The sequence below is a fragment of the Seriola lalandi genome, unplaced genomic scaffold (assembly GCF_002814215.2).
Source record: "Seriola lalandi dorsalis isolate HSWRI2012SDOR001 ecotype SW California unplaced genomic scaffold, Sedor1 jcf7180002054271, whole genome shotgun sequence".
Classification (NCBI taxonomy): Eukaryota; Metazoa; Chordata; class Actinopteri; order Carangiformes; family Carangidae; genus Seriola; species Seriola lalandi.
The window spans coordinates 21,172-40,737 of record NW_019524824.1 but is presented as its reverse complement, the minus strand read 5'-3'; the positions used below and the strand labels follow the sequence as shown (position 1 = coordinate 40,737).

The 19,566-nt window shown below is 40.9% G+C and overlaps 2 protein-coding genes across 5 annotated transcripts; one reads left to right on the top strand and one right to left on the bottom strand.

Moving 5' to 3' along the window:
• Window positions 1–313: 313 nt before the first annotated feature.
• On the bottom strand, window positions 314–17,829 carry LOC111654329 (uncharacterized). Of its 4 annotated transcripts, XR_015437194.1 has the most exons (19): window positions 17,610–17,829; window positions 16,785–16,908; window positions 16,153–16,289; window positions 15,841–16,010; window positions 15,289–15,484; window positions 14,191–14,447; window positions 14,012–14,097; window positions 13,858–13,919; window positions 11,845–12,083; window positions 10,980–11,169; window positions 10,712–10,832; window positions 10,270–10,411; window positions 9,911–10,075; window positions 8,943–9,030; window positions 8,483–8,859; window positions 8,245–8,365; window positions 7,802–7,871; window positions 7,306–7,689; window positions 314–1,535 (listed from the first exon to the last, which is right to left on the bottom strand). XR_015437194.1 is itself a non-coding variant. In XM_087173695.1 (18 exons), the coding sequence occupies exons 2-18, from the start codon at window positions 16,906–16,908 to the stop codon at window positions 7,361–7,363; spliced, it is 2,874 nt and encodes a 957-aa protein (XP_087029821.1). In that variant the 5' UTR covers window positions 17,610–17,829; the 3' UTR covers window positions 6,588–7,360. The 4 variants fall into 4 exon arrangements, 3 of the variants coding, with proteins under 3 accessions (XP_087029821.1, XP_023261061.1, XP_087029822.1); XM_087173695.1 differs by lacking the exon at window positions 314–1,535 and having other exon boundaries at window positions 6,588–7,689; XM_023405293.2 differs by lacking the exon at window positions 314–1,535 and having other exon boundaries at window positions 6,588–7,689; window positions 8,245–8,362.
• Window positions 817–6,874, top strand: LOC111654328 (uncharacterized). The gene is made up of 4 exons (XM_023405292.2): window positions 817–1,522; window positions 1,889–2,092; window positions 2,216–2,426; window positions 2,668–6,874. Exons 1-4 carry the CDS (start codon window positions 817–819, stop codon window positions 2,918–2,920), a joined length of 1,374 nt encoding a protein of 457 aa, XP_023261060.1. The 3' UTR covers window positions 2,921–6,874.
• Window positions 17,830–19,566: the final 1,737 nt, after the last annotated feature.

Here is a 19,566-nt window from a genome sequence, read left to right as displayed (position 1 = left end):
TTGTGGCTATGATCAGTCTACTAACCTGCCTGATGACCTTTAACTTTTGACCCCTGCTCTGTAGTCAGATAGTCACCTCAGTTCTATCAAATCACTAGGGGTATCTTTGTTCATTTCTTTTAATTTATATGTATTAATTTACATCAACAAATGAAAAAGATTAAAATATATTTGATCTGCAGCGATTGTATGTTTTGTATTTTTCAATCCACTCCAGCTCTGTTTTAACATGACATAAATCATTTCACTTAAAGGAAAATACAAGTGAAAAGCACAAAAAATGTGAAGGAAAAAGAAATAAAACAAGATTCAGTTATACTAATAATCTTTTATAACCGACAACAAAAATAAATAAAATTAATACAAAAAGAGTAAAATAATCAAACTATTGGAAACCAAAGTAAATCAAAGCATGACATTTTATGAATAAAATATGTTCCCATCAAAATCATAACATTTACAGTAACATTAAGTGTTTAAAGACATTTTGTTATGTTAAAACTATTTTTTTTTGTTACTATTTTGTTTTGTTTTTTAAAATATATACATTTAAAAATATATTTAACGTTTGTGAATAACAAATTACGTCATCACAGCGCGACAGCTTCGTAGGCGTTACACAGTTCGGTGTAAACATGAACCCGCAGTATGTGTAAATATAACAGGAGCGGCAAATATACGCTGCCGCCTGTGTTTAATTACACACAGTGGGAGCTGCTGTAGCTTTAGTCTCAATACAAAACTGGTTTTACCCGCGTCGTGCTCTCCGGAGGCGGTCTGAGCTTTAGCTTGTAGCCGTTAACTGTCAGTTCACCGATGGAGGAGCCGCCGCAGCTTCCACCTGAGGTCTGGGTGTACGTCTTCAGCTACCTGAGCACGGAGGAGAAACACACGCTCCGCACCTGCTGCAGGTACCTCAAGAAGCTCGTCGACCACCCGTCCCTGTGGAGGGACTACACGGTGGTACTGTCCGACCTCCGCCGGTACACCTACGGCTTCTGGGACACCCTGCGGCTTCGCAAGCTCACCCGGGTGGCGGTGCGACACCTTAGGCGCAAAGAGTGGCGGCGGCTCGTCAAGTTTCTCCCGTCTCTCACCGCCATCGTGTTCGTGGACGGAGGGCGGCTGTACAAGGAGAAATACCTGGATAACCTGTCGCGGTTCCCCGACTTGAGGGACCTCGGGGTGCGGAACGCCACCTGGGACGAGGCCATGCTGGGGCGGACTCTGAGCGAGCAGCTGCAGGAGCGTCTGACTCACCTGAGCGTGTGCAACGTCAGGCTGCCTTGCACGGTGGAGTTCATAAACACCGTGTCGCGCCTGGTCAACCTTCGGTACCTGCTCTTCCACCAGCAGGGGGAGGGCTACGGGCTGGACACGGTGAGGCCGGTGCCCTGCAGCGTTTTCCACACCTTGCTGCTGAACCTGAAGAGGCTGAAGCACCTGTCTTGGGGGATGAGGGGGGAACCGCCAGAGCCGCTGCCCGACGATTACCTCAGCCCCGCGGACCAGCAGCAGCCAGGTCAGCCCGTGACCTGTACCAGTATTAAGAATAATTAAAAAACAAATAATAAGTGCTGAAACTAATGGTTATTTCCTGAAGCCCAAGCTGCTCAAATTCCTTATTACGTGTGACCAACAGCCTAAATCCCAAAGATATTGTTACATAAGAAAAGCAACAACCGTGAGCCATTGTAATTTCTGCTTAAATTGTTAATTAATTATTAGTTTTTGTCAATTGATGAATCATATTCAAACCAGTTTTCCACAAAAATAAATGTATTAACTGAAACATCCTCGTTTCCAGTCTAGCCAGGGACTTTTGTTGTATCTCTTCACTGTCTGTAAAGCAATAAAATTTCCCACAAATTCCTCTTGGGTCCTTCAGGATCAGGTCGGTACGGCGGCCCGGCACTGACCTGCCTGGAGCTGGTGGATTACCCAGAAACCATCCTGCCAGAGAACGCCCTGAGAAGTCTGACCTCGCTCAGGTCACTGACTGTCCGCTACAGGTACATCAGAGAAGGCATCGAGTGTCGCCTCAGGTCCTGGCTCAGTCCTCTACAGCAGCTGGAAACACTCACCATTATCGGTCAGTCGGGCTGCCAGTCACATTGTTGCTTTTGTTGTAGGTGTTGTGTTGATTTTTCCACTGTGAACCAGGCTGGGTTCTGTCGTGTTACTGGACAAGTTCTCAAGTTCTCTGTCCTCTCAGGTGGTAATTCTCTCGCTACCTATACAACCACCATCCCGTCCAGCGTGACCAGACTGACACTGCGTGTGGCCATAACTCTGAAAGACATGGACTCCATCGCTCCTAAAGTCCCGGCTCTCGAGCACCTGGACATCGAGCAGAACCGCTCCAGCGGCAGCCTCTGCAGACGAATCCCCATGCTGTTTCCTCAGCTCAGGACACTCAGGATACGGTGAGCCACACAGGAAACCAGCTTTCAGTGTCACAGACTCGAACACATCAACCATTGAGGTGACATGATAACGGAACAGGCCGTTTGTTTTCGTCTTGAATGTCAATCTCAGCAGTATTAAAAAGGCCTTCAGAAGTCTTAAATTTAATTTGGTGAATTCTGCAGAAACCCTGGAAGCAGCGATGTTAAAGTGTGGTTTTATCAGGTAAATTGATTTCATGTCTTCTCTTTGCATCTCCAGGTTTTTCCGTAGAGAACCAGAGAAGGACCTGCTGAGCCTCCACCGGCTACGACACCTGGTGCAGCTGGAGCTGCTGGTGGAGCGCTCGTTCATCCTCAGAGACTACCTGAATGGTCACCCCTGGCCCAGCCCTTGCGTACAGGAGCTGATCAACCAGCTCAGAGAGCTGTCCGAGAACAGGATCACCGTCATCACCACGATGCGCCAGAGAAACCCTCTACGAGAATGTGACTGTGTGTGGGAGGGGGACTGAAGACCGGGAGGAAATGAGAACCGGAAGTCGTTTTTGTCCTCCTGCGACAGACGACAGAGTTGGGAACGCCGACACCCAGGTTGGAGTAAATCAAACACACGGCAACAGATAATGCCTGTTTTCTTATGAAGTTAACAGGCAGCCATAAGTGGGGCAGCCATAAGTGAGGCACACTGAAGGTCCTTGGACGTTAAAATTATAAATCTCATGAAAGTGCCTGAATATGATAATTAGTGGATGATGTTCGCCAATCATTTGGCTTGAAATTTCTTGGATTCCAGAAATGCACTGAAGTTTTATCAGAAGGAGAACAGTGAACAGACTGAGGGCTCAGCTCTGACTGTGAACTCACAGCATTAATTCTCACCTGAACCTGAAATAAAATAGTCAAAGAACAGCCATGGGCGTGGCCAGCACCGACAAATAGAGGCCAGTAGCTTGGGTTGGGTCTGTTTTGGATCCCGTTCCCAGTCAGCAAAATATTCACATTCGTTAAGCTCTGACGCTAACAAATCTCTTATTGAACTTTTTGTTTTTTATTCTCTCCTGGTTATTTGTAATTAGCAAAGACCAGCACTGAAAACATGCAGGAAACTTGAGTCTGTAGGTTAATGTGCTCTCTCCAGGCCGCTGACTGGATTCTGCCAAAGATTGTGAGTGAAAAGACGCATCACTCTGTAACGTCTCTCTACGACGGCCAGTCAAATGTTTTTTTTGTAGCTCAACAGAGTCGAAATGCTCTTAGTTAAATACAGGAAAGTTTCTCAGTTCAGCTTCTTACATAGATCAGATCTGGAGCTCATTATGGTCAGAGTAATGGATCCAGAGGTCCAGCTGGTATTTCATTGTGTCACAACAGACAATATCAATCAATAATCAACATTTCAGACCTCCTGCTCAGATCATTTTTCAGGTTGGAGCTGCATGTTGTCAACATTAACTGGGTTAGCGTCATTAATGTTGCTATTGGTTTATTTAGTGCCAGTAAAAACGGTTTTCTGGCTTCTCAGCCGACAAAAGCTGATAACAGATCTAAACTGAATCTCTGACTTGTATTTATTTTTAACTTAATTTATTTATTTTTAAGCTTCTTGCAAAAGATAAAAACTGAACTTAATGAGATCTGAGAATGATTCGAAAGAATTCAGATTCAATAAGTGGATCTGATAGCGGACTCAGATTCTATAAAATGGTATCGAATGCCAACTACTACCTGTAGCTAATAGAGGCGTGGAATTAACTGTTGTGTGCTGCAACAGCTCACACGGTGAATTCAGCAAAAACTATCGTAGTCCTTCCCTTATTGATTATCGATAGGCCTTTAATGTGAAGCCTTTGCAGGAAGTGTTGACTGATTGAAGCCTAAATAATGGTCCTTTGCCACCAAGTAAAAGAAAGGCCACTGTTGAGAGTTTACAGTGTTTTTAAATAAAAAGCAGACAGACGTGAGTCAGTTGTGAGGAGATCGACGCAGCTCGATATGTATCAGTATTTATTTCAAGAAGATCAGTATTTATTTAACCTTCCTGTTCATACAGGAACAGTTTAGTCTGTTGAACCAAATGACAGCGCTGGACTCTGAGGAGCCTCGAGCTCAAGGATCAAAATAAACAAATAGATGTCAAAGTGTCGCTCATCAGCCAACTGTTCCCCCCAAAAATTAATTAATGCACTTTGATTATTAAAACTTTTGGAGGAATCAATTAAATACTGTCAATTTTTTTATTTATAAAGTCAAAGAATGTACTTATCACGCATTTTATTTATGAACAAACTACCTAGTTTACTTTGAGCTGCAAAATAATTTCAATTGTTTAAACAGCTTTGAGGAAATATATGAATTTTGTTTTCATAAATGTTTTATGTATTTCATAACAAATTAACATGGACGTTGATGAATTAAGAATATCTCACAATTTGTATGTTTTTCAACTAAATTTAAACATGGGGATTTCAGCTCCAAATATCAACTTTATTTGTAAAATTTTATTAATTATTTTATAATTAATTTAAATTAGAGTTGCAACAATTAGTTGATCGATTCATTAATTGGCAACTGTTTCAACAATCGATTTTTCAAGAAAAACACACAAAACATTTGCTGGTTCAAATGTGAGCATTTGTTATATTTCTGTAAATGTAATATTTTGACTGTGGGTTGGACAAAATAAGACACTTGAGGATTTCTCTTTAGACTCCAGGATGATGTGATGGGCGTTTTTCATCATTTTCTAATGCTTTATTGACCAAATGATGAACTGATTAACTTGCAGATCAATCAATAATAAAATAATTTAAAATAATTGGTAGTGCAGCTAAAATTTGAATAATTTATGAACTATTAACCCCTGTGTTCCCCTGTGGCTTATTACAAAATAAAAGTCACTCTTGGTTCCACGTCCACAGAAACTATTGAATATTTGCTTGATTAATTGAACAATTGTTTGGTCTGTAACACATCAGAAAACTGTGAAAATGCTCATCACAAATATTCCAGATTGCTGCTTTTGTAAAAGAGGTCAAACCTCCAGCAGTACTTGAAGTACACGGAAGAAGTTTTTTGTTAGACCGAAGCATTCGCAAAATTAAAAAAGTATTAATCTTACTACAATTAAACCTGAAGAAAAGTTTTGAGAAGCTGGAACAAAACGTTTTCAGTCACTCTTTCACAACTGAGATCTGAGAAAGGTCTCTTTTGTATCTGTATAGTGAATATGAGCTTAATTATCAATATAAGTGTAGAAGTGTAAAGCTTTACAAGAAACAGGAAGTGTAATGTTGCCATGGATTCAGTGGGTCAAACCGTTAACTACAACTTGAGCCCTTTTTTCTTTTTTTTTAGCCTATATTTGTTTACATTTTCAAAAATTAAACACAGACTCAACTGTTAACATTTCCTCTCTCTATGCACCTTTAGATGTTCTGACGGTTATCACTGAATAAAAATACTGAAAACGTAAAAACCTGGTGATTCTCAGGCAAGTTCCTTTTCTATTAGTCATAAGTATGAGAGTTAGTCACAATCATGAGATAAGGTCTCCGAATTCTCCGAGATGTTTTTGTTTTTTGTCAAACCCTTGAAATAGGAAAGAAAAGCCGGGACAAGGTGAACGGTACAGGGTTAAAATGAAGTGACTGATTAATATTCTGGTTTTAATCCACAGTGATTCATCTTTTGCTTCAAACTGGTAACAGTTAATCATACTATAAGTTAGTCCACTTTCTGGCAGCTTGGGTGTTTTTTTCTATGTTGCCATGAAGATGCTGTTTTCAGGCCGATTGTGCATTTGAGTTGTGAGCTTTTTATTTCTGTTGTAATTTACTTAACTTTCACACAGACTGATTTGTGGGAGAAAGCACCACCGTTTGTTTCTTACGAAACTGACTCAAACTTGAAAGATACTGTTTGTTTTTGCTTTTTTTTGTTCCTGCATTTTTTATATTGAAAAGTTTGCCTTTATAATTTATGGAGCATCTGCTTCAGTGCGACTGTAGGCACAAAAAAAAGACTGAAATTGTAGCAGCCATGCAAAACCAAAACTGAGCTTTGCAAGAAGACTTGAAAGAGAACTTATTTTTTATAGTACTTGTGTATTTTGTAATTATTCCGTTTTTTTAAAGCCTAAAGATCATGAGGATGTGTATGCTGTTAGTGGAAAATGTTGCGATGATTATGAATTAAAAAGAGAAAATTTTATTCTTTAATTTGGTCTTTTTTTTTTTTTGGTCATTTTCTGTTACTTTGTTCTTTGTATCTGATTCCTTGTACTGTGTTTTAGTATTTTTCCAGTTTAATCGACTGGTTTTATTTTAATGTAGATGTAAAATTGATAGACATGATAAATTCATATGAACAGAGAAATGTCGACGCTGCTCTGAATGGTTGATTGTTAGTTGAGTAACTAATTTCATTCTACTGATGAATTCATTAAAAGTGACTCCGATCATGAATAAGTTTTGGTGCTTGTGGTTGTCTCTTTGTCAAAGTTTCTTAAACGAGAAAACTGCTGAGGTCATAAATAACCTAATAAATAAAATGTACACATTTTTTTTTTTACAAAAAATAGTTATTTAATATCATGTTTTTTTTGTTTCTCAACTATACAATAGAAACAATATGAACAAAAGATCTGGTTTTTTAAACTGTAAGAGTGTGGAGACATTTTTAAACAGCCTGCATGTAAACATAGTTACAGATGTTTAGTTCCTGGATTTCTTTTGTTGAAAAAAAAGTTACAATCGACTAGTTTCCCTTTAATTAACTGATCTATCTGCAGATCTATAAAACCTATTAGCTCGAGAACCTTCTGACAGAAAAAGGCTTGACAAGCAGTTGTAGAAATTGTAGTGAAAACAGGTGAAGTGTTAAGACTGGACTCACTTACAGCAGATTCAGATTCAGCAGACGTCCCACATCCCACCCTGGAGATCAGGTGAACCTCAGAACTCCAGCAGGAGCGTCATTGGCTCCACACAGTTCAGGACGATCTCTTGTTTCTGGCCGTAGACTCCCTGCTCCACCTTCACGTCCGCCTTCGCACACTTCAAGGAGCCCGCCACGAGCTCCCTGCAGGTGTACACCAGGTTTGAGAAGAGCTGAGCGCCCCACCATGGCTCACACCCGCCTTTATACTGCACCCTCCTCTTAGGCACCGGCTCCCCGAGCAAAGAGTCCTGGGGGATAAATAAAACGCTCCCGGGAAGGTCGAGAACGGACACTGAGCACCCAGTGGCTTTTCGGAAAAGTTTAGTGGTCATCAGGCTGTTGGCTGTTGAGAGGATCAAGGGAAAAGACAAACACAACTTGATAAAGACAGAGTTTTAATTGAATGACTAAATGTATGTGGCTGTCAGATTATGAACTAACATAACACATCTTACCCATTTCATGAGTGACGTCTTCAGTGGCTCCGTGGAAAAAGCACACGTACACGACCATTCCCTCCTGGATCTGAGGAAACAGAGTCACAGTGAAAACCCAGTTCACACAGAGTCACTCAGATTTAAATATTATGTGTTTTTACACGATCACAGCAAATTATTCTGATCATCAAAATCATCTGTTTGTTTGTGCTAAGATGAACAAAAACAAAAGTTAGTTTTTGTTCTTTTTTCCATCTGTACAGACAGAAAAATAAAAACAATTTATAGTTTCAGGCAGATTTAGAAGATGAAACTTTTTGATGATCCATCATTTAAAAAAAAAAAAAAACCCATCTGCCCAGTCCTCCCGTGCAGCATCTCTGACTACAGCTCTTATTTTCATGTCAAAATGTGAAAGTGATGGATGAACCGAACGGCAGCCATCCCTAGAACACACCCACCTCAGCCCACTGAGCGTCAGCCCCGTCCAGGGCTGGTTTGATCTTGACCTTGGCCCGACTGCACTGCTGGATGATGGTCCGAGCCTGGAGCCTCCTGGGCCTCCGAAAGACGGCTGGGCTGCTGATACACAGTTGTCAGTATATCTGTAGTAACACTACTGCAGGTACTAATATTTGTTACACAGTAAATAACTAAGCAGTTAAAAAAAGAGATCAGTTCAAGGAAAGCAGCTCCTACCTGGCCACCTCAGGAGGGGGTTTGGCTGCGTGTACCCGTGCAGAGCCGGCGATGGTGAAGACGGGCCAGGGTTTGGTGCTCGGGGCCACGACGGGCTCCAGGCCACAGCTGGAGCTCCTTTTAGCCGAAGAGCCTGCCTCCAGGTCTCTGCTCCTCTTCACCGGACGCTGGACGCTGCCACGGTCTCTGGGTTGGGGTCTGGACGGGGTCTTTAGTCCCCTGTTTGGATTTGGAGGTTGAACTTGTGATCTTCTTGACCTTGCTGGGAGGTCAGGACCCTGGACTAAGACGTAGTGACTTGTTCTGGTGCTGCTCTGACAGTCACTTGCTTCCTCCTGGTCTCCAGGTTGAGTCCGTTCCTCTGGTTGAGGTTTTACCTGAAAATCCAACACAATGATTAAAACAAGTGCTTTTCCATCTGAGATAGAGTCGTTCTGCTGGATGAAGCTGAGAAACCTACCGCTCTGTCCTCTGAACCCGTTACTGGCTCCCCAACACTCCCAGCACCACCATCATCATCATCCTCTTCAACATCATCATCATTCCCACTGTCAAACAGAGAGAGAGAATAAAAGCACACACACATTAAGGACCAACAGTTCACTAATATCACACTTCTATTTCATCTGATACAACTTATTTTAAACCTTTTGCTGCTGCTGTAAAGAAACTATCACTATGTTTACTACAATTTTTTCTGAGTGTCAATAGTCGCATTAATACTATTACTGCTCCAATAACTATAACAAGACAACTTTTCATTTTTGCTTCATGATCAAAACACAGTGTTTCTACAGGACTGAAAGCTCTGTAGAGCTGAAACGATTGGTCGACTTATTGATTAAGTAAATTGACATAAAATCAGTCTTTTAACTATTTCATTTTCCAAATCAAAGATGCCAAATATTCTCTTGGTTCCAGATCAACAAATGTGACGATCTACGTTTTTTTTCTTGGTTGCATTTAACAGTAAATTGAATAATTGAACATTTTAGTCGCACATAAGACCACTAACTGTGAATCCCATTTTTTCACTATTTTTAAAAAATCATTTAACACAAACTAAACAATAAATTGATTAGTCAAGAAAATAAAACACCAGATTAATCAGTAACTGAAAATGAAAATAATTGTTAGCTGCAGCACTTTGTATTTCCATCACTTTTCTCCAGAATCATCAAAAACATCAGATATACAGTAAGTGACACCTGTCTGAGTTGACTTATGATTGGTCAGATAGGGCCGACCTACCTGAACCTTAACTTTAACCAGAACCATGTCATACTACAACAAAGAGCCTGTTTACACTGTCCTGAGAGAAATTGTAGTGAAACAACATTTGTACTCAGGCAGACAAAGTGTTAATAATAAACATGCGTGTTAAAAACCAATGTTTTCAAACTGTGTCTGTGACAGAAACACACATACCTGTCTAACTCGCCATGTATCTGTGGTGATCGCAGCGCCTGCAGCAGTGACTCTGATCCTCCTGCTTCTGTCTGGTTTGCTGGTTTCTTCCTCTTCTTCCTGTTGCACTGGGAGCAGCTGTCGATCCACTGCACCACGTCAGGTCTCATGGTTTTCCAGAAGTACCTGCAGCATAATGTTACACGTTTACACCTGCAGTGTTAAGTGTAATCCCAGCTTCACTTTAAGCTAAAGCAGTAAAACTGAAGTGAGGATCTGTTTGCCTGTATCAATGTTCGAGGAAGTTCTCTCTTCTGTGTCTGCAGGATCATAAACGATTAGTCTTGAAAAACACAATTTAACAGATGATCCCCTCTCACCTGTCATTGAGCAGTCGGAGACATTTGTTGACGTCCAGGTGGTTGAGCTCATTGTGATAGTCCATGAGGGCGACTTCAACCTGCTGTCGGCTCCTCAGAACCAAACGCATCTGATCTCCCCTCACTATGTGGAGCTCATCATCTGAGAAACCAGGGAATGAAAACAATGAACAGAGTTCACATCACTCTTAACATAACTAACTTTGTGATGTCACAACAAAGAAGTCACTGCTCTCAGCCATGCCCCAAGCCCCGCCCACCTGGACCCACCACCCAACTTTGCAGGATTTGGTTCCTCTGAGTGTTTTACCTGAAATCTACTATATTTTTATTAGATCACTCAGAAAACAGTCAGCCAATCAGAAGAGAGGCTCAGAGCTTCGTCTCTTCTGGAGGAACCACCTGACCTGTTCTATGCTGAGGGATCCTGGTTTGTACAAACCTTTGATGGCGAACTTCTTGCAGAACCTCCTGAAGGTGTTTTTCTCGACGTAGCTCAGGCCATGAGGGTAAGTGCGTTTTCGGAGGTAGAGCTCCACAGCGTTGTACTTTGCAAAATAGGCCTGCTCACACATGAAGAAGAGATTAGAAGTACGTACAGCACTCTGCATCAGTTTGACAAATATCTGTGGAGGAAAAACAGAACTCAAGCTTCTGCTACTGAACAGCACAGTTTGTTTTTATTACAGCAACTAACTCTTGTGCCTTACTGCCGAGTCGCTGTGGACCAACAGTGTGGGCACAGCGTCTGGATGGAGGGAGACTTTCTCTCCGCTGCGGTCGAAGCACTCCTCAGTGAAATGGGTGGAACAAATGGATGAGCGGAGCCGAGGATGCCAGTAAGGACGGCCAACAGCCTTCAACCACCGAGCCAACAGGGCTGCGTTGTCAAGAGGAAACCTGAAGGTACGGATGGAATTATTAAGTATCAGATTGTTATTCAGTCATGCACCATGTAGCAGCACTACTAGAGATTATAATGAGACTTATCTGTTTTAACTAAATGAAGAAAATTCCTGAAAACTTCAGTTTAGGTGAATTTGGTACGATGTGAGCATGTTAGCATGCTGATGTTAGCATTTAGCTTACAGCACCTTCCAGTTTGTTTTTTTTTCCAAAAGGTTAGGTGAGTGAATGATAAATTATTGTTATTGTGGTTTCTTGTTTTAATTTTCTGCTTATTTGTGCATTTGTGACAATCTTGTTTTTGTCTTCATTGTAAATTACGATTGTTTATTGTTTTACATGTAGATTCGTTTTAATTATTTCCTGCGTCTGGTTTGTGGATGTAACTGTGAAGGTAGAGCTAATTACTGCAGCTAATGTGTAATGTGTACTGCTTACTATGTGTATAGTATCTCTACAAATCATACATCACTACAAATCATTCACACAAACATAGTGCTTCTGGAAGATTTAGATTTTTTGATACAGAAGTCTTAAGGATTATAATTTCAATCTGACTGTTCATTTAATCAAATGTAATTGATCTGTTTGATTCATTGTTAGCTAGCTAGCTTGTTAGCTGTAGCATCTTGCAGAATAACCAGGAGAGTGTTGAAAACGGACTCGTACTTGTGGAAGGTGAGGCCCAGGCCTCGCTCCACCGGCCCGCAGCAGTTGTTGCAGTTGTAGACGCTGCAGCGGAGCCACTTCCTCTTGGTTCTGTTGAGGCAGGTGTGGCAGCTGGAGATCCAGCGGGCCAGGTCCCGGGTCATGGTGCTCCAGTAGAAATGCTTTGTGATCTCTCGCTGGCAGATTCCCTGGCCGTAGTGACCCTGGTTATCATGGAACTGCTGCAGGATCGAGTTCACCTGGGATCAAAAGGCAAGATAATGATATGCAGATCATCTTTTCCCAAAGGATTTTCCTGCACTGCCTGTTTTTATTAGTGCTGTCCAGCTTCACACTCATACATACATCTATTCATTCTTACCTGTAAGAAGCACAACAGTCATTTGACAAACACTGGAGTCCCTGTTTACTATGTGTTAACCGCTTTGTGCTCATTAAATTTGAAAATTATCATGTGACTATGCATCATTAAGGCAAAGTAGCATTACTTTAAGGCAAAGGATTACTTCCTGGTCTGTTTAGAGGAGGGTGACTATGTAAAAGTCTGGCCCTCATTATCTCACGTTGCATATTTCTATAATCAATTTACTCCATCAAAAACAGAGATCTAGGAAATATTCTGACAAAGAAAGAATTGTGTATCATGTATCTGTGGTCGTGGTAAAAATGGAGCTTAAGTTGAAATGTTTGGGAGCTATGTGGGAGTGGACGAAGACAACACCATTTTAATGAGTGAGAAATTATGTTTTTCTGATATTTTACAGTCAAGCTGTGGGTGACTAAATTGATGTGATGGTCGATTTTACAACAACAATGTGCTGACATTATAACTCACCATTCAGAGACTTCCTGTCATGGTGCTGCACTTTTTTCATTTATCCCAGTCTTTGCTAAAAATGAGCTGCGTCTTGGATGATAAGAAAACTGCAGATACTGATTTTATTTTTCCCGCGGTGACACAGACCAAAGCTGGACAGAAATGTTTTATGAAACGTTTAAGAAAATGCACAAAAAAAGATTCTGTTTGTTGACCGAGACACTTATTATGTTAATTTGCTACTGACGGCCATGAGTTTGCTCGAGCCGTTGTTTTTCAGACCAGTGACAACAAACTTTAAGCTGCACGAGGATGGTACGAGTTTCATTTCAACCTCATCATTGTTACGTGCGGACCGGTATGTGCACTGTTGCACACCGCTCATAGGGTTGTTTTGTTTTGTTCTCCTTCGCTCTCCCACTCTCTCTCCCTCTGGTGCTCTCTCTGTTTCTCCTGTAGCAGTGGAGCACCCGAACTCAATTAGTGAGCTGGGAACGAACGAGCAGAGACTGCACACTCTCTCACCACTCAGCCAGCGCACTGCTCGGGGTGGACTCTTTGCCCCAGATTTGCCTTTTGTGTCCCAGCGTGTTCCAGGGTGCTGGTTTTTTGTTGTTTTGATTTGTTATTTCAGTTTTGGGTTGGAGAACACCAGTTGTCCTGAGGCCTGTACTATGAATCAAGTTTTACATACCCAGGACAACTTTTCGTTATCTGGGTTAACTGAAGCTACCATTGACAACCCTGGATAACCTGTACTATGAAGCTGTCTCAGTTAACCCTGGGTTTACCTCTCTGTCTGCGGGCACGTTCATGTGAAAGAGGCAGAGTTTTTAATTATAAGCAACATCGTCAGAACCATGAATAAAGTACTTATTATATGAGAAATGATAAGAAGTGAATCACCGTCGTAGGACTGAAATACCCAGAGTAACACCTGAAGTTACATCGATAACCTCAGATCCCGCTTCGTACATCAGGCCTCGGGTATCAGTTTTTGTTTTGGTTCAGTCTAGCTTAGTTTTCTTTAGGCAGTTAAGGTGGAGTACCTGGTTGCAACAGCACATTCAGCTGCCTCCCCATCTTTTGTTCTTTTTTTGTTTGTTTCTGTAATATTTTTGGCGTATCGTTTATTTAGTTTCAAATAAAGTTCTTTCTTGTTTAGGGAGGCTGTAACAATAACACACTGTAATTACCTCCTCTCTGCTGCGCGGCACTCTGAGAGGTAGAGAGACTCGTGTGTACATCAGCACTCCATCTGAAACACAACACAATTGTTTCTAAATTATTTCTAAAAGAAATTTAATCTTAATTAGATCCTATAATCTGATTCATTGAGGCTTAATTCACCTATCAAACCAAAGCGCTTGGCCATCCTCTTTAGAGCACCTCTGCTTTTTTTGCTTTGCATCGGTAAAACCCTGTGGCTCAGATACCTGCAGGATGCAAGGTAATAAAATTGTCAACCCATGTTGAATTAAATAGAAAAATGTTACATGGATAAAGTGATCAGCCGATCACGTGTCTACCTGGCGATCTGGTTATAGGCCGTGAAGCTTGGCTCGATGATGGTCTTCCTCCTCTTGTCCTCCCTCACTGCCTGGACCACCCCGGAGTCTGAATCCGGAGCCGAGAGGCAGTACTGGTGTTCCTGCAGCTGCACAGGTATCTCAGAGTGATCAAAAGCCGGTTCAGAGCGGGCTGTAGTTTCTGCAGTAGCAGCTGTAGAGATGAGGTCTTCCAGGCAGTTAGAGGGAAGGAAGTCTTCATCTGAAGGGACAGGAACCTGAAAACCGATGAGGATCAACTGATCAGATCACACCAACTAACTCAGGTGCAAACTCTACAGGTCCTGATAAGAAAAATCACCTGATCACTCAGGCTTAAAAATGCTTAAACCTCCTTATCTGCTGTGGATGCATTATGGAAACTATAGGTCATTCTAATGTTGCACACAAAATAGAGTTAATAAACATATAAGAACAATGAGAATAGAACCAAGTGAGCGCAAAGTCAGTCACAGAGAGCGTGCAGGCACAGATCTGTACAAGCAGTATGAGTTTTGAGAAATCCTGATCACATGAACACAACTCTGAAATGAAATCTCAAATGTTGATTTGTGCTTGATTCTTTTACTTCCATACAAAAAGAAAGGCTGGAAATATCTCAGCAAAGACAAATAATAAATACTTCATAGACAGTGGTGAGTCTCTTTTTAAAAGATACCAAGTGTATGTCGGTGGGATTATTTGTGATAAATCATTCACTCACATTACAAATCAATACCTGACACTGCTCATTTGTGCGCTGCATGTTCTTATTTCATTCCCTGAAAGTTGCAGTTTCTTCCTTTCAAATTACTTGACTTGATTTTACTTTTTTTAATTTTAAAATATTTATTTTGACCTCATATTTCAGTGTCCTGTGTGTTTGGCCAAATGTTGTTCCGTTACCTGTTCATATTTTTGCTGCTTGTTAGTTGCATAATCATATTGCTGATCCTCCCAGACCTTCACCCCTGATATAAAAAGTGAATGTGCATATCAAATATTTATATGTGAATACTGTAATCAGTGCAGTGAGCATCATGTTGATTTGAACTGTAAGTGTGTTGAGTATCATGTCACCTCATCTTCTTGCGCTGTCACAGGGATAATGCTTGGTACGGCGTCCGGTGACAGAGTCAGCTGACCATCGTCACTCAGCGTAAAGCAGGACGGCTCAAAGTGGCGGGAGCAGAGGCAGGAATTGGAGCGCAGCGAGCCTTCGTCCCTCTGAGCCACCGCCAGCCACCTCCGCCGCTGCTCGGCCTCCTTCGGGAACCTGCAGGAAAGAGGAAGATGAGTTTTGTTTTTGAATCTGACCTGAACTTACAGACAAAGCTGAACCAAATGAAAGTCCGCCTGCAGAAAACCACAAGGTCCCATCTGAGGTCCCATTTAATTCTCATCAAAAACACTTCAGTTCCTATCATTGTTATGCAGACAATACTCAGTTGTACCTTCCTCTGTAACCTGGTGATCCACACTGTTTTTGTACACTTGCTTTTATCTACTATTGACATAAATAGTTGTCGTCTGACGGTTTAAAGCTGACTGTCAGAGTGGAAAAAGACCCAAGACCTATGAGTTTTTGACCTTTTTGACTCATCAACCAACTTTGTAAATGTGGTGTCTGACCTGTGGAAGCCGAGCTCAGGGTAACTGTAGCTGGAGGTGTCGCAGCCATAGGCCAGGCAGAACTGGACAGGTGGACCAGGTGGTTCGCTGGGACCTCGACTCTGACAAACAGAGCAAGCTTTGATCCAGTTCTTCACCGCCTCCGTCACTCCAACCCAGTAATACATCAACTGGAGAAACAGAGGAGGAAGACCTGTGTCTAACACCACCAGCACTGCTGCAGCAGGTTTTTAAAATGGTGAACAAATCTATCAATTTTCTATTGATCACACATCCTAAGTGTTCTGTTGATGACATATGATCTGAAGTCACCATTATCTCCTTTACTGCCCGAACCCGGCCAGCGTGGTTGTTGTTGTCATGGTATCGGGTCAGGATCTCCCGCACTTCCTTGTCGCTCCTGACAACCCTGAGGAGGCGGCCTCGATAAGTTCGCCACAGACAGCCATCTGATGGACAGAGGGAGGAACTACTGTCAATACAGTGAAACTAACTATCTTTACGTTCATGTCTCTTGCAATACAAATGGAGTAGCAGACACTTCTTTCTTCAGTCAGGGATGGTTCTGATTATTGCAGTAAATTAGAAAAGATTACAGGAGATGGTAGATTGACCATAAAATCTGAATTAACATATGAGGACAAACACTAAAGCTTTATGAAATTTACATGTATAAAGTCTGTTTACCTAAATGACAAATAACATATTTTTCTCACTTATGTCTGGTGCTATCAACCATGCAGATCATTCTGGTTTTCTTTGTTCCTGTTTTCAGTTCATGCCTCTGCCCCGGTATAATGCAGATGAACAGATGTTTGTTCATGAAAAAAATACATATAAAAAAAATCATCAGCAACTGGAAACTCCTCTGCACTGAGAGAAAACATGTTTTCCTCTGTGTAAGAAGCTTCTCTGTGTGACCTGCCATTTTAGCTCCAAAGTACCTTTGTAGGTAAAGTGCTTGCTGGCTGCTCTGGTTTGGTTCTTTGAATTTTTTGATGCATCTACAGAATGCACTCCTGTCCGCACAAAAGGCTCCACCTTATCCAGGAAGTCAAAAGACGGCATCTGTAAGTGAAGAGGTGAGAGACAAGACAGAGACAAGAGAATGGTTTAATTTTTCAAGCAAAATGCTTCTTCTCTATTTTATATAATTACAAACTTAACATTTTTGGGTTATGGACTGTTGGCTGGACGACTAATTAATCAATTAAATGAGGAAACGATCATCGATAATGAAAATAATTGTTAGTTGCAGCCTTACATTATAGTAAACCTAATGTTTTTGGGTCAACCAAATGTTTTGGGGCATTTAAAAATTATATTCAGCTGTTTTGTAAATAAAATCATTCATTGATTAATTTAAAAAATACTTAGAGACATTGATCAATACTGAAAATACTCATTAGCTGCAGCCCTTAATCAACTGATAGATTGACTAATAGTTTGCCCATTAATAAATAAGAGTATGCTATTAAACGTTTCATTTTTGCAGCTAATAAGCAAATAATTTAATATTGGTAATTGTTGACAATTCATAACCAAATGATCAATTGATAAACTGAAAAAATAAACTCCTTGGTAGGTTAATTAATAATTATAATAAACGATAAAAATCATTTAAAAAATCATTTTGAGGCCTTTTTAAAAAGGCAAACGCACATAGATTATCAACACAACTCTGATACATCAAAAAATATCAGTAATTTTCATACAACGTATTAATCATGACAACAGCTAAAGTTTCTTCACTAAAAACCGTTTCCCACCTCGGAACATCTTGTGTCCGGTCGACACAAATATTCGTTACACCATCGTCAACTTTCAACAAAAACTCTAGTTTCCGCGCGATATTTTTAGACGGAACTGGTCGAATAAAAGGCTTAATGTCTTTCACTACACCAAAAATGTACATGTAAATTCTCCAAAGTGATAGAGTTCAGGTCAAATTTGTGGCTAAATGTGACACTCGGTGATGTGCAGATTTAAGCTAGCAGCAGCTACTCGGTGCATTCCGGTACGTGACTTTTCAAAGTAAAAGTTGCAACTTGTTTAAAAATATTTTAACGTTAAGGTTTAATGTTTAAACCTCATTTACAGCTTCTTAAACTAAGGAGAACGGTGTAGAAAATGTTTAGATTCGATGCTATCAACTAAAAAACATACTAGAACATTTATGACGTCTTAAAATTTTCAGTGTTTTAATGGTTTAACAGTGGTGGTTATTTAGTTAGCATCACAAAACTCATAAACAATCATATTATTATATTATGTTATTACATTACATTGTCAACTGAAAGAAATTTTTTCGTTGCCGTTTTTCCAAAAGTATTGAGTTATTTCTTTGTATTCTTTTTAAATATATATTTCAGGCTGCGCCTTTATTTTTGTAGAAAATGGATAAACCAGAAGTTAGATTGACTGCCACTTGCTGCTCACTTGACACATGAACTGTTTTGGCGCAGGTTGTAAGAGCTGCTGTAACCCAAGCTTACTGAATGCTCTTAACTTCCGTCTCCTAAACCACAGCTGATTGCCCCCTGCTGTCCCGGAGGAGACAGAGAACAATTCATTGGGTGGGATTGATGCAAACGTAATCCCAACCATATGTTCTCAGGTTTAAACATTATGGATGGGATCATGGTAAAGACAGGGTCTTAACTCCTTGTCATGTTAGTTGACACAGTGATTTAGCAGGTTTGGACTCTTTGGCAGGTACCAGTCCTGCTGCTGAGTTGATGCCCTTCTACGGCCCTGTCCAGCTCCCCTCATGTAACGGCCTGTCTCCTGGTATCTCCTCCATGCTCTTGAGACTGTGCTGGGAGACACCACAAACCTTGCGACCAAACGTACGGATGTGCCATCCTGGAGGAGCTGGACTACCTGTGCAACCTGATTGGACTGCAGGTACTGCCTTATGCTACCAGCAGTGACAAGGACACTGGTAAAACACAAAACTAGAGAAGAATCACTCAGGCATGTTAAGGAGAGAGCAGTTGTCTGTGGCCATCACATGCAAAACCATTCCCTTTTTGGGAGTTGTCTTGCTTTTGCCTCTCAATTGCACTTGTTGTCACTTTAATTTGCACCAAAGCAGGTGAAATTGATTCACAATCACTTGTGCTTCCTAAATGGACAGATTGATATCCCTGAAGTTTAACTGATTTGGTGTTATGCTGTGATGATTAATTTTTTTGAGCAGTGTAGTAATAGTCACATTATTTGCTTATTTATTTTTTTATTTTCAGATGCATTAGTGATGATGACAAGTTAAAAAACAATTAATGTAATAAACAGAATCATTTAAACTCATCTTAAATGTTTAACTATGATCTGTGTGGAAATGCTATTACACAAATTACAAACTCCTTTTTCTTTTTTTTAAGTGCATATTTACAAAACGCTCCTCCATCTGATAAACATGAAAGCTTAAAAATGTGTCACTTGTAGATCAACAATATACTGGCCTTATACTGATGCTTGTCCCACTGAAAAATAACATATTTCTCCAAATGTTAACTGCCAGTCGTTTGCATCTGTTCCTGTGGGGAAAAGAAAAGATGAAGGAAACGTGCTGCACCTTTCTGCTGAAGTCTGACTTTTCTCTGTCCATCTTACCTGGTGTGTAGGACTGTAAACATTGTAGTTGTGCGCATTGACACACATGGCAAAGCTAATGTTTGTCACATTGAAAGTTACCTTGACTGCTCCAATAGCATATTTCTC

Bases quoted from the DNA above. Each gene is read 5' to 3' on its own strand.
- LOC111654329 (XM_087173695.1), bottom strand. From the start codon at position 16,908: ATGCCGTCTTTTGACTTCCTGGATAAGGTGGAGCCTTTTGTGCGGACA. The intron at 15,485-15,840 runs GTCAGACACCAC...TCTTTCCTGCAG, and splicing joins CCTGAGCTCGGCTTCCACAG to GTTCCCGAAGGAGGCCGAGC. The intron at 14,448-15,288 runs GTGACATGATAC...ATCGGTTTTCAG, and splicing joins TGACAGCGCAAGAAGATGAG to GTTCCTGTCCCTTCAGATGA.
- LOC111654328 (XM_023405292.2), top strand. From the start codon at position 817: ATGGAGGAGCCGCCGCAGCTTCCACCTGAGGTCTGGGTGTACGTCTTC. The intron at 1,523-1,888 runs GTCAGCCCGTGA...TGGGTCCTTCAG, and splicing joins CGCGGACCAGCAGCAGCCAG to GATCAGGTCGGTACGGCGGC. The intron at 2,427-2,667 runs GTGAGCCACACA...TTGCATCTCCAG, and splicing joins CTCAGGACACTCAGGATACG to GTTTTTCCGTAGAGAACCAG.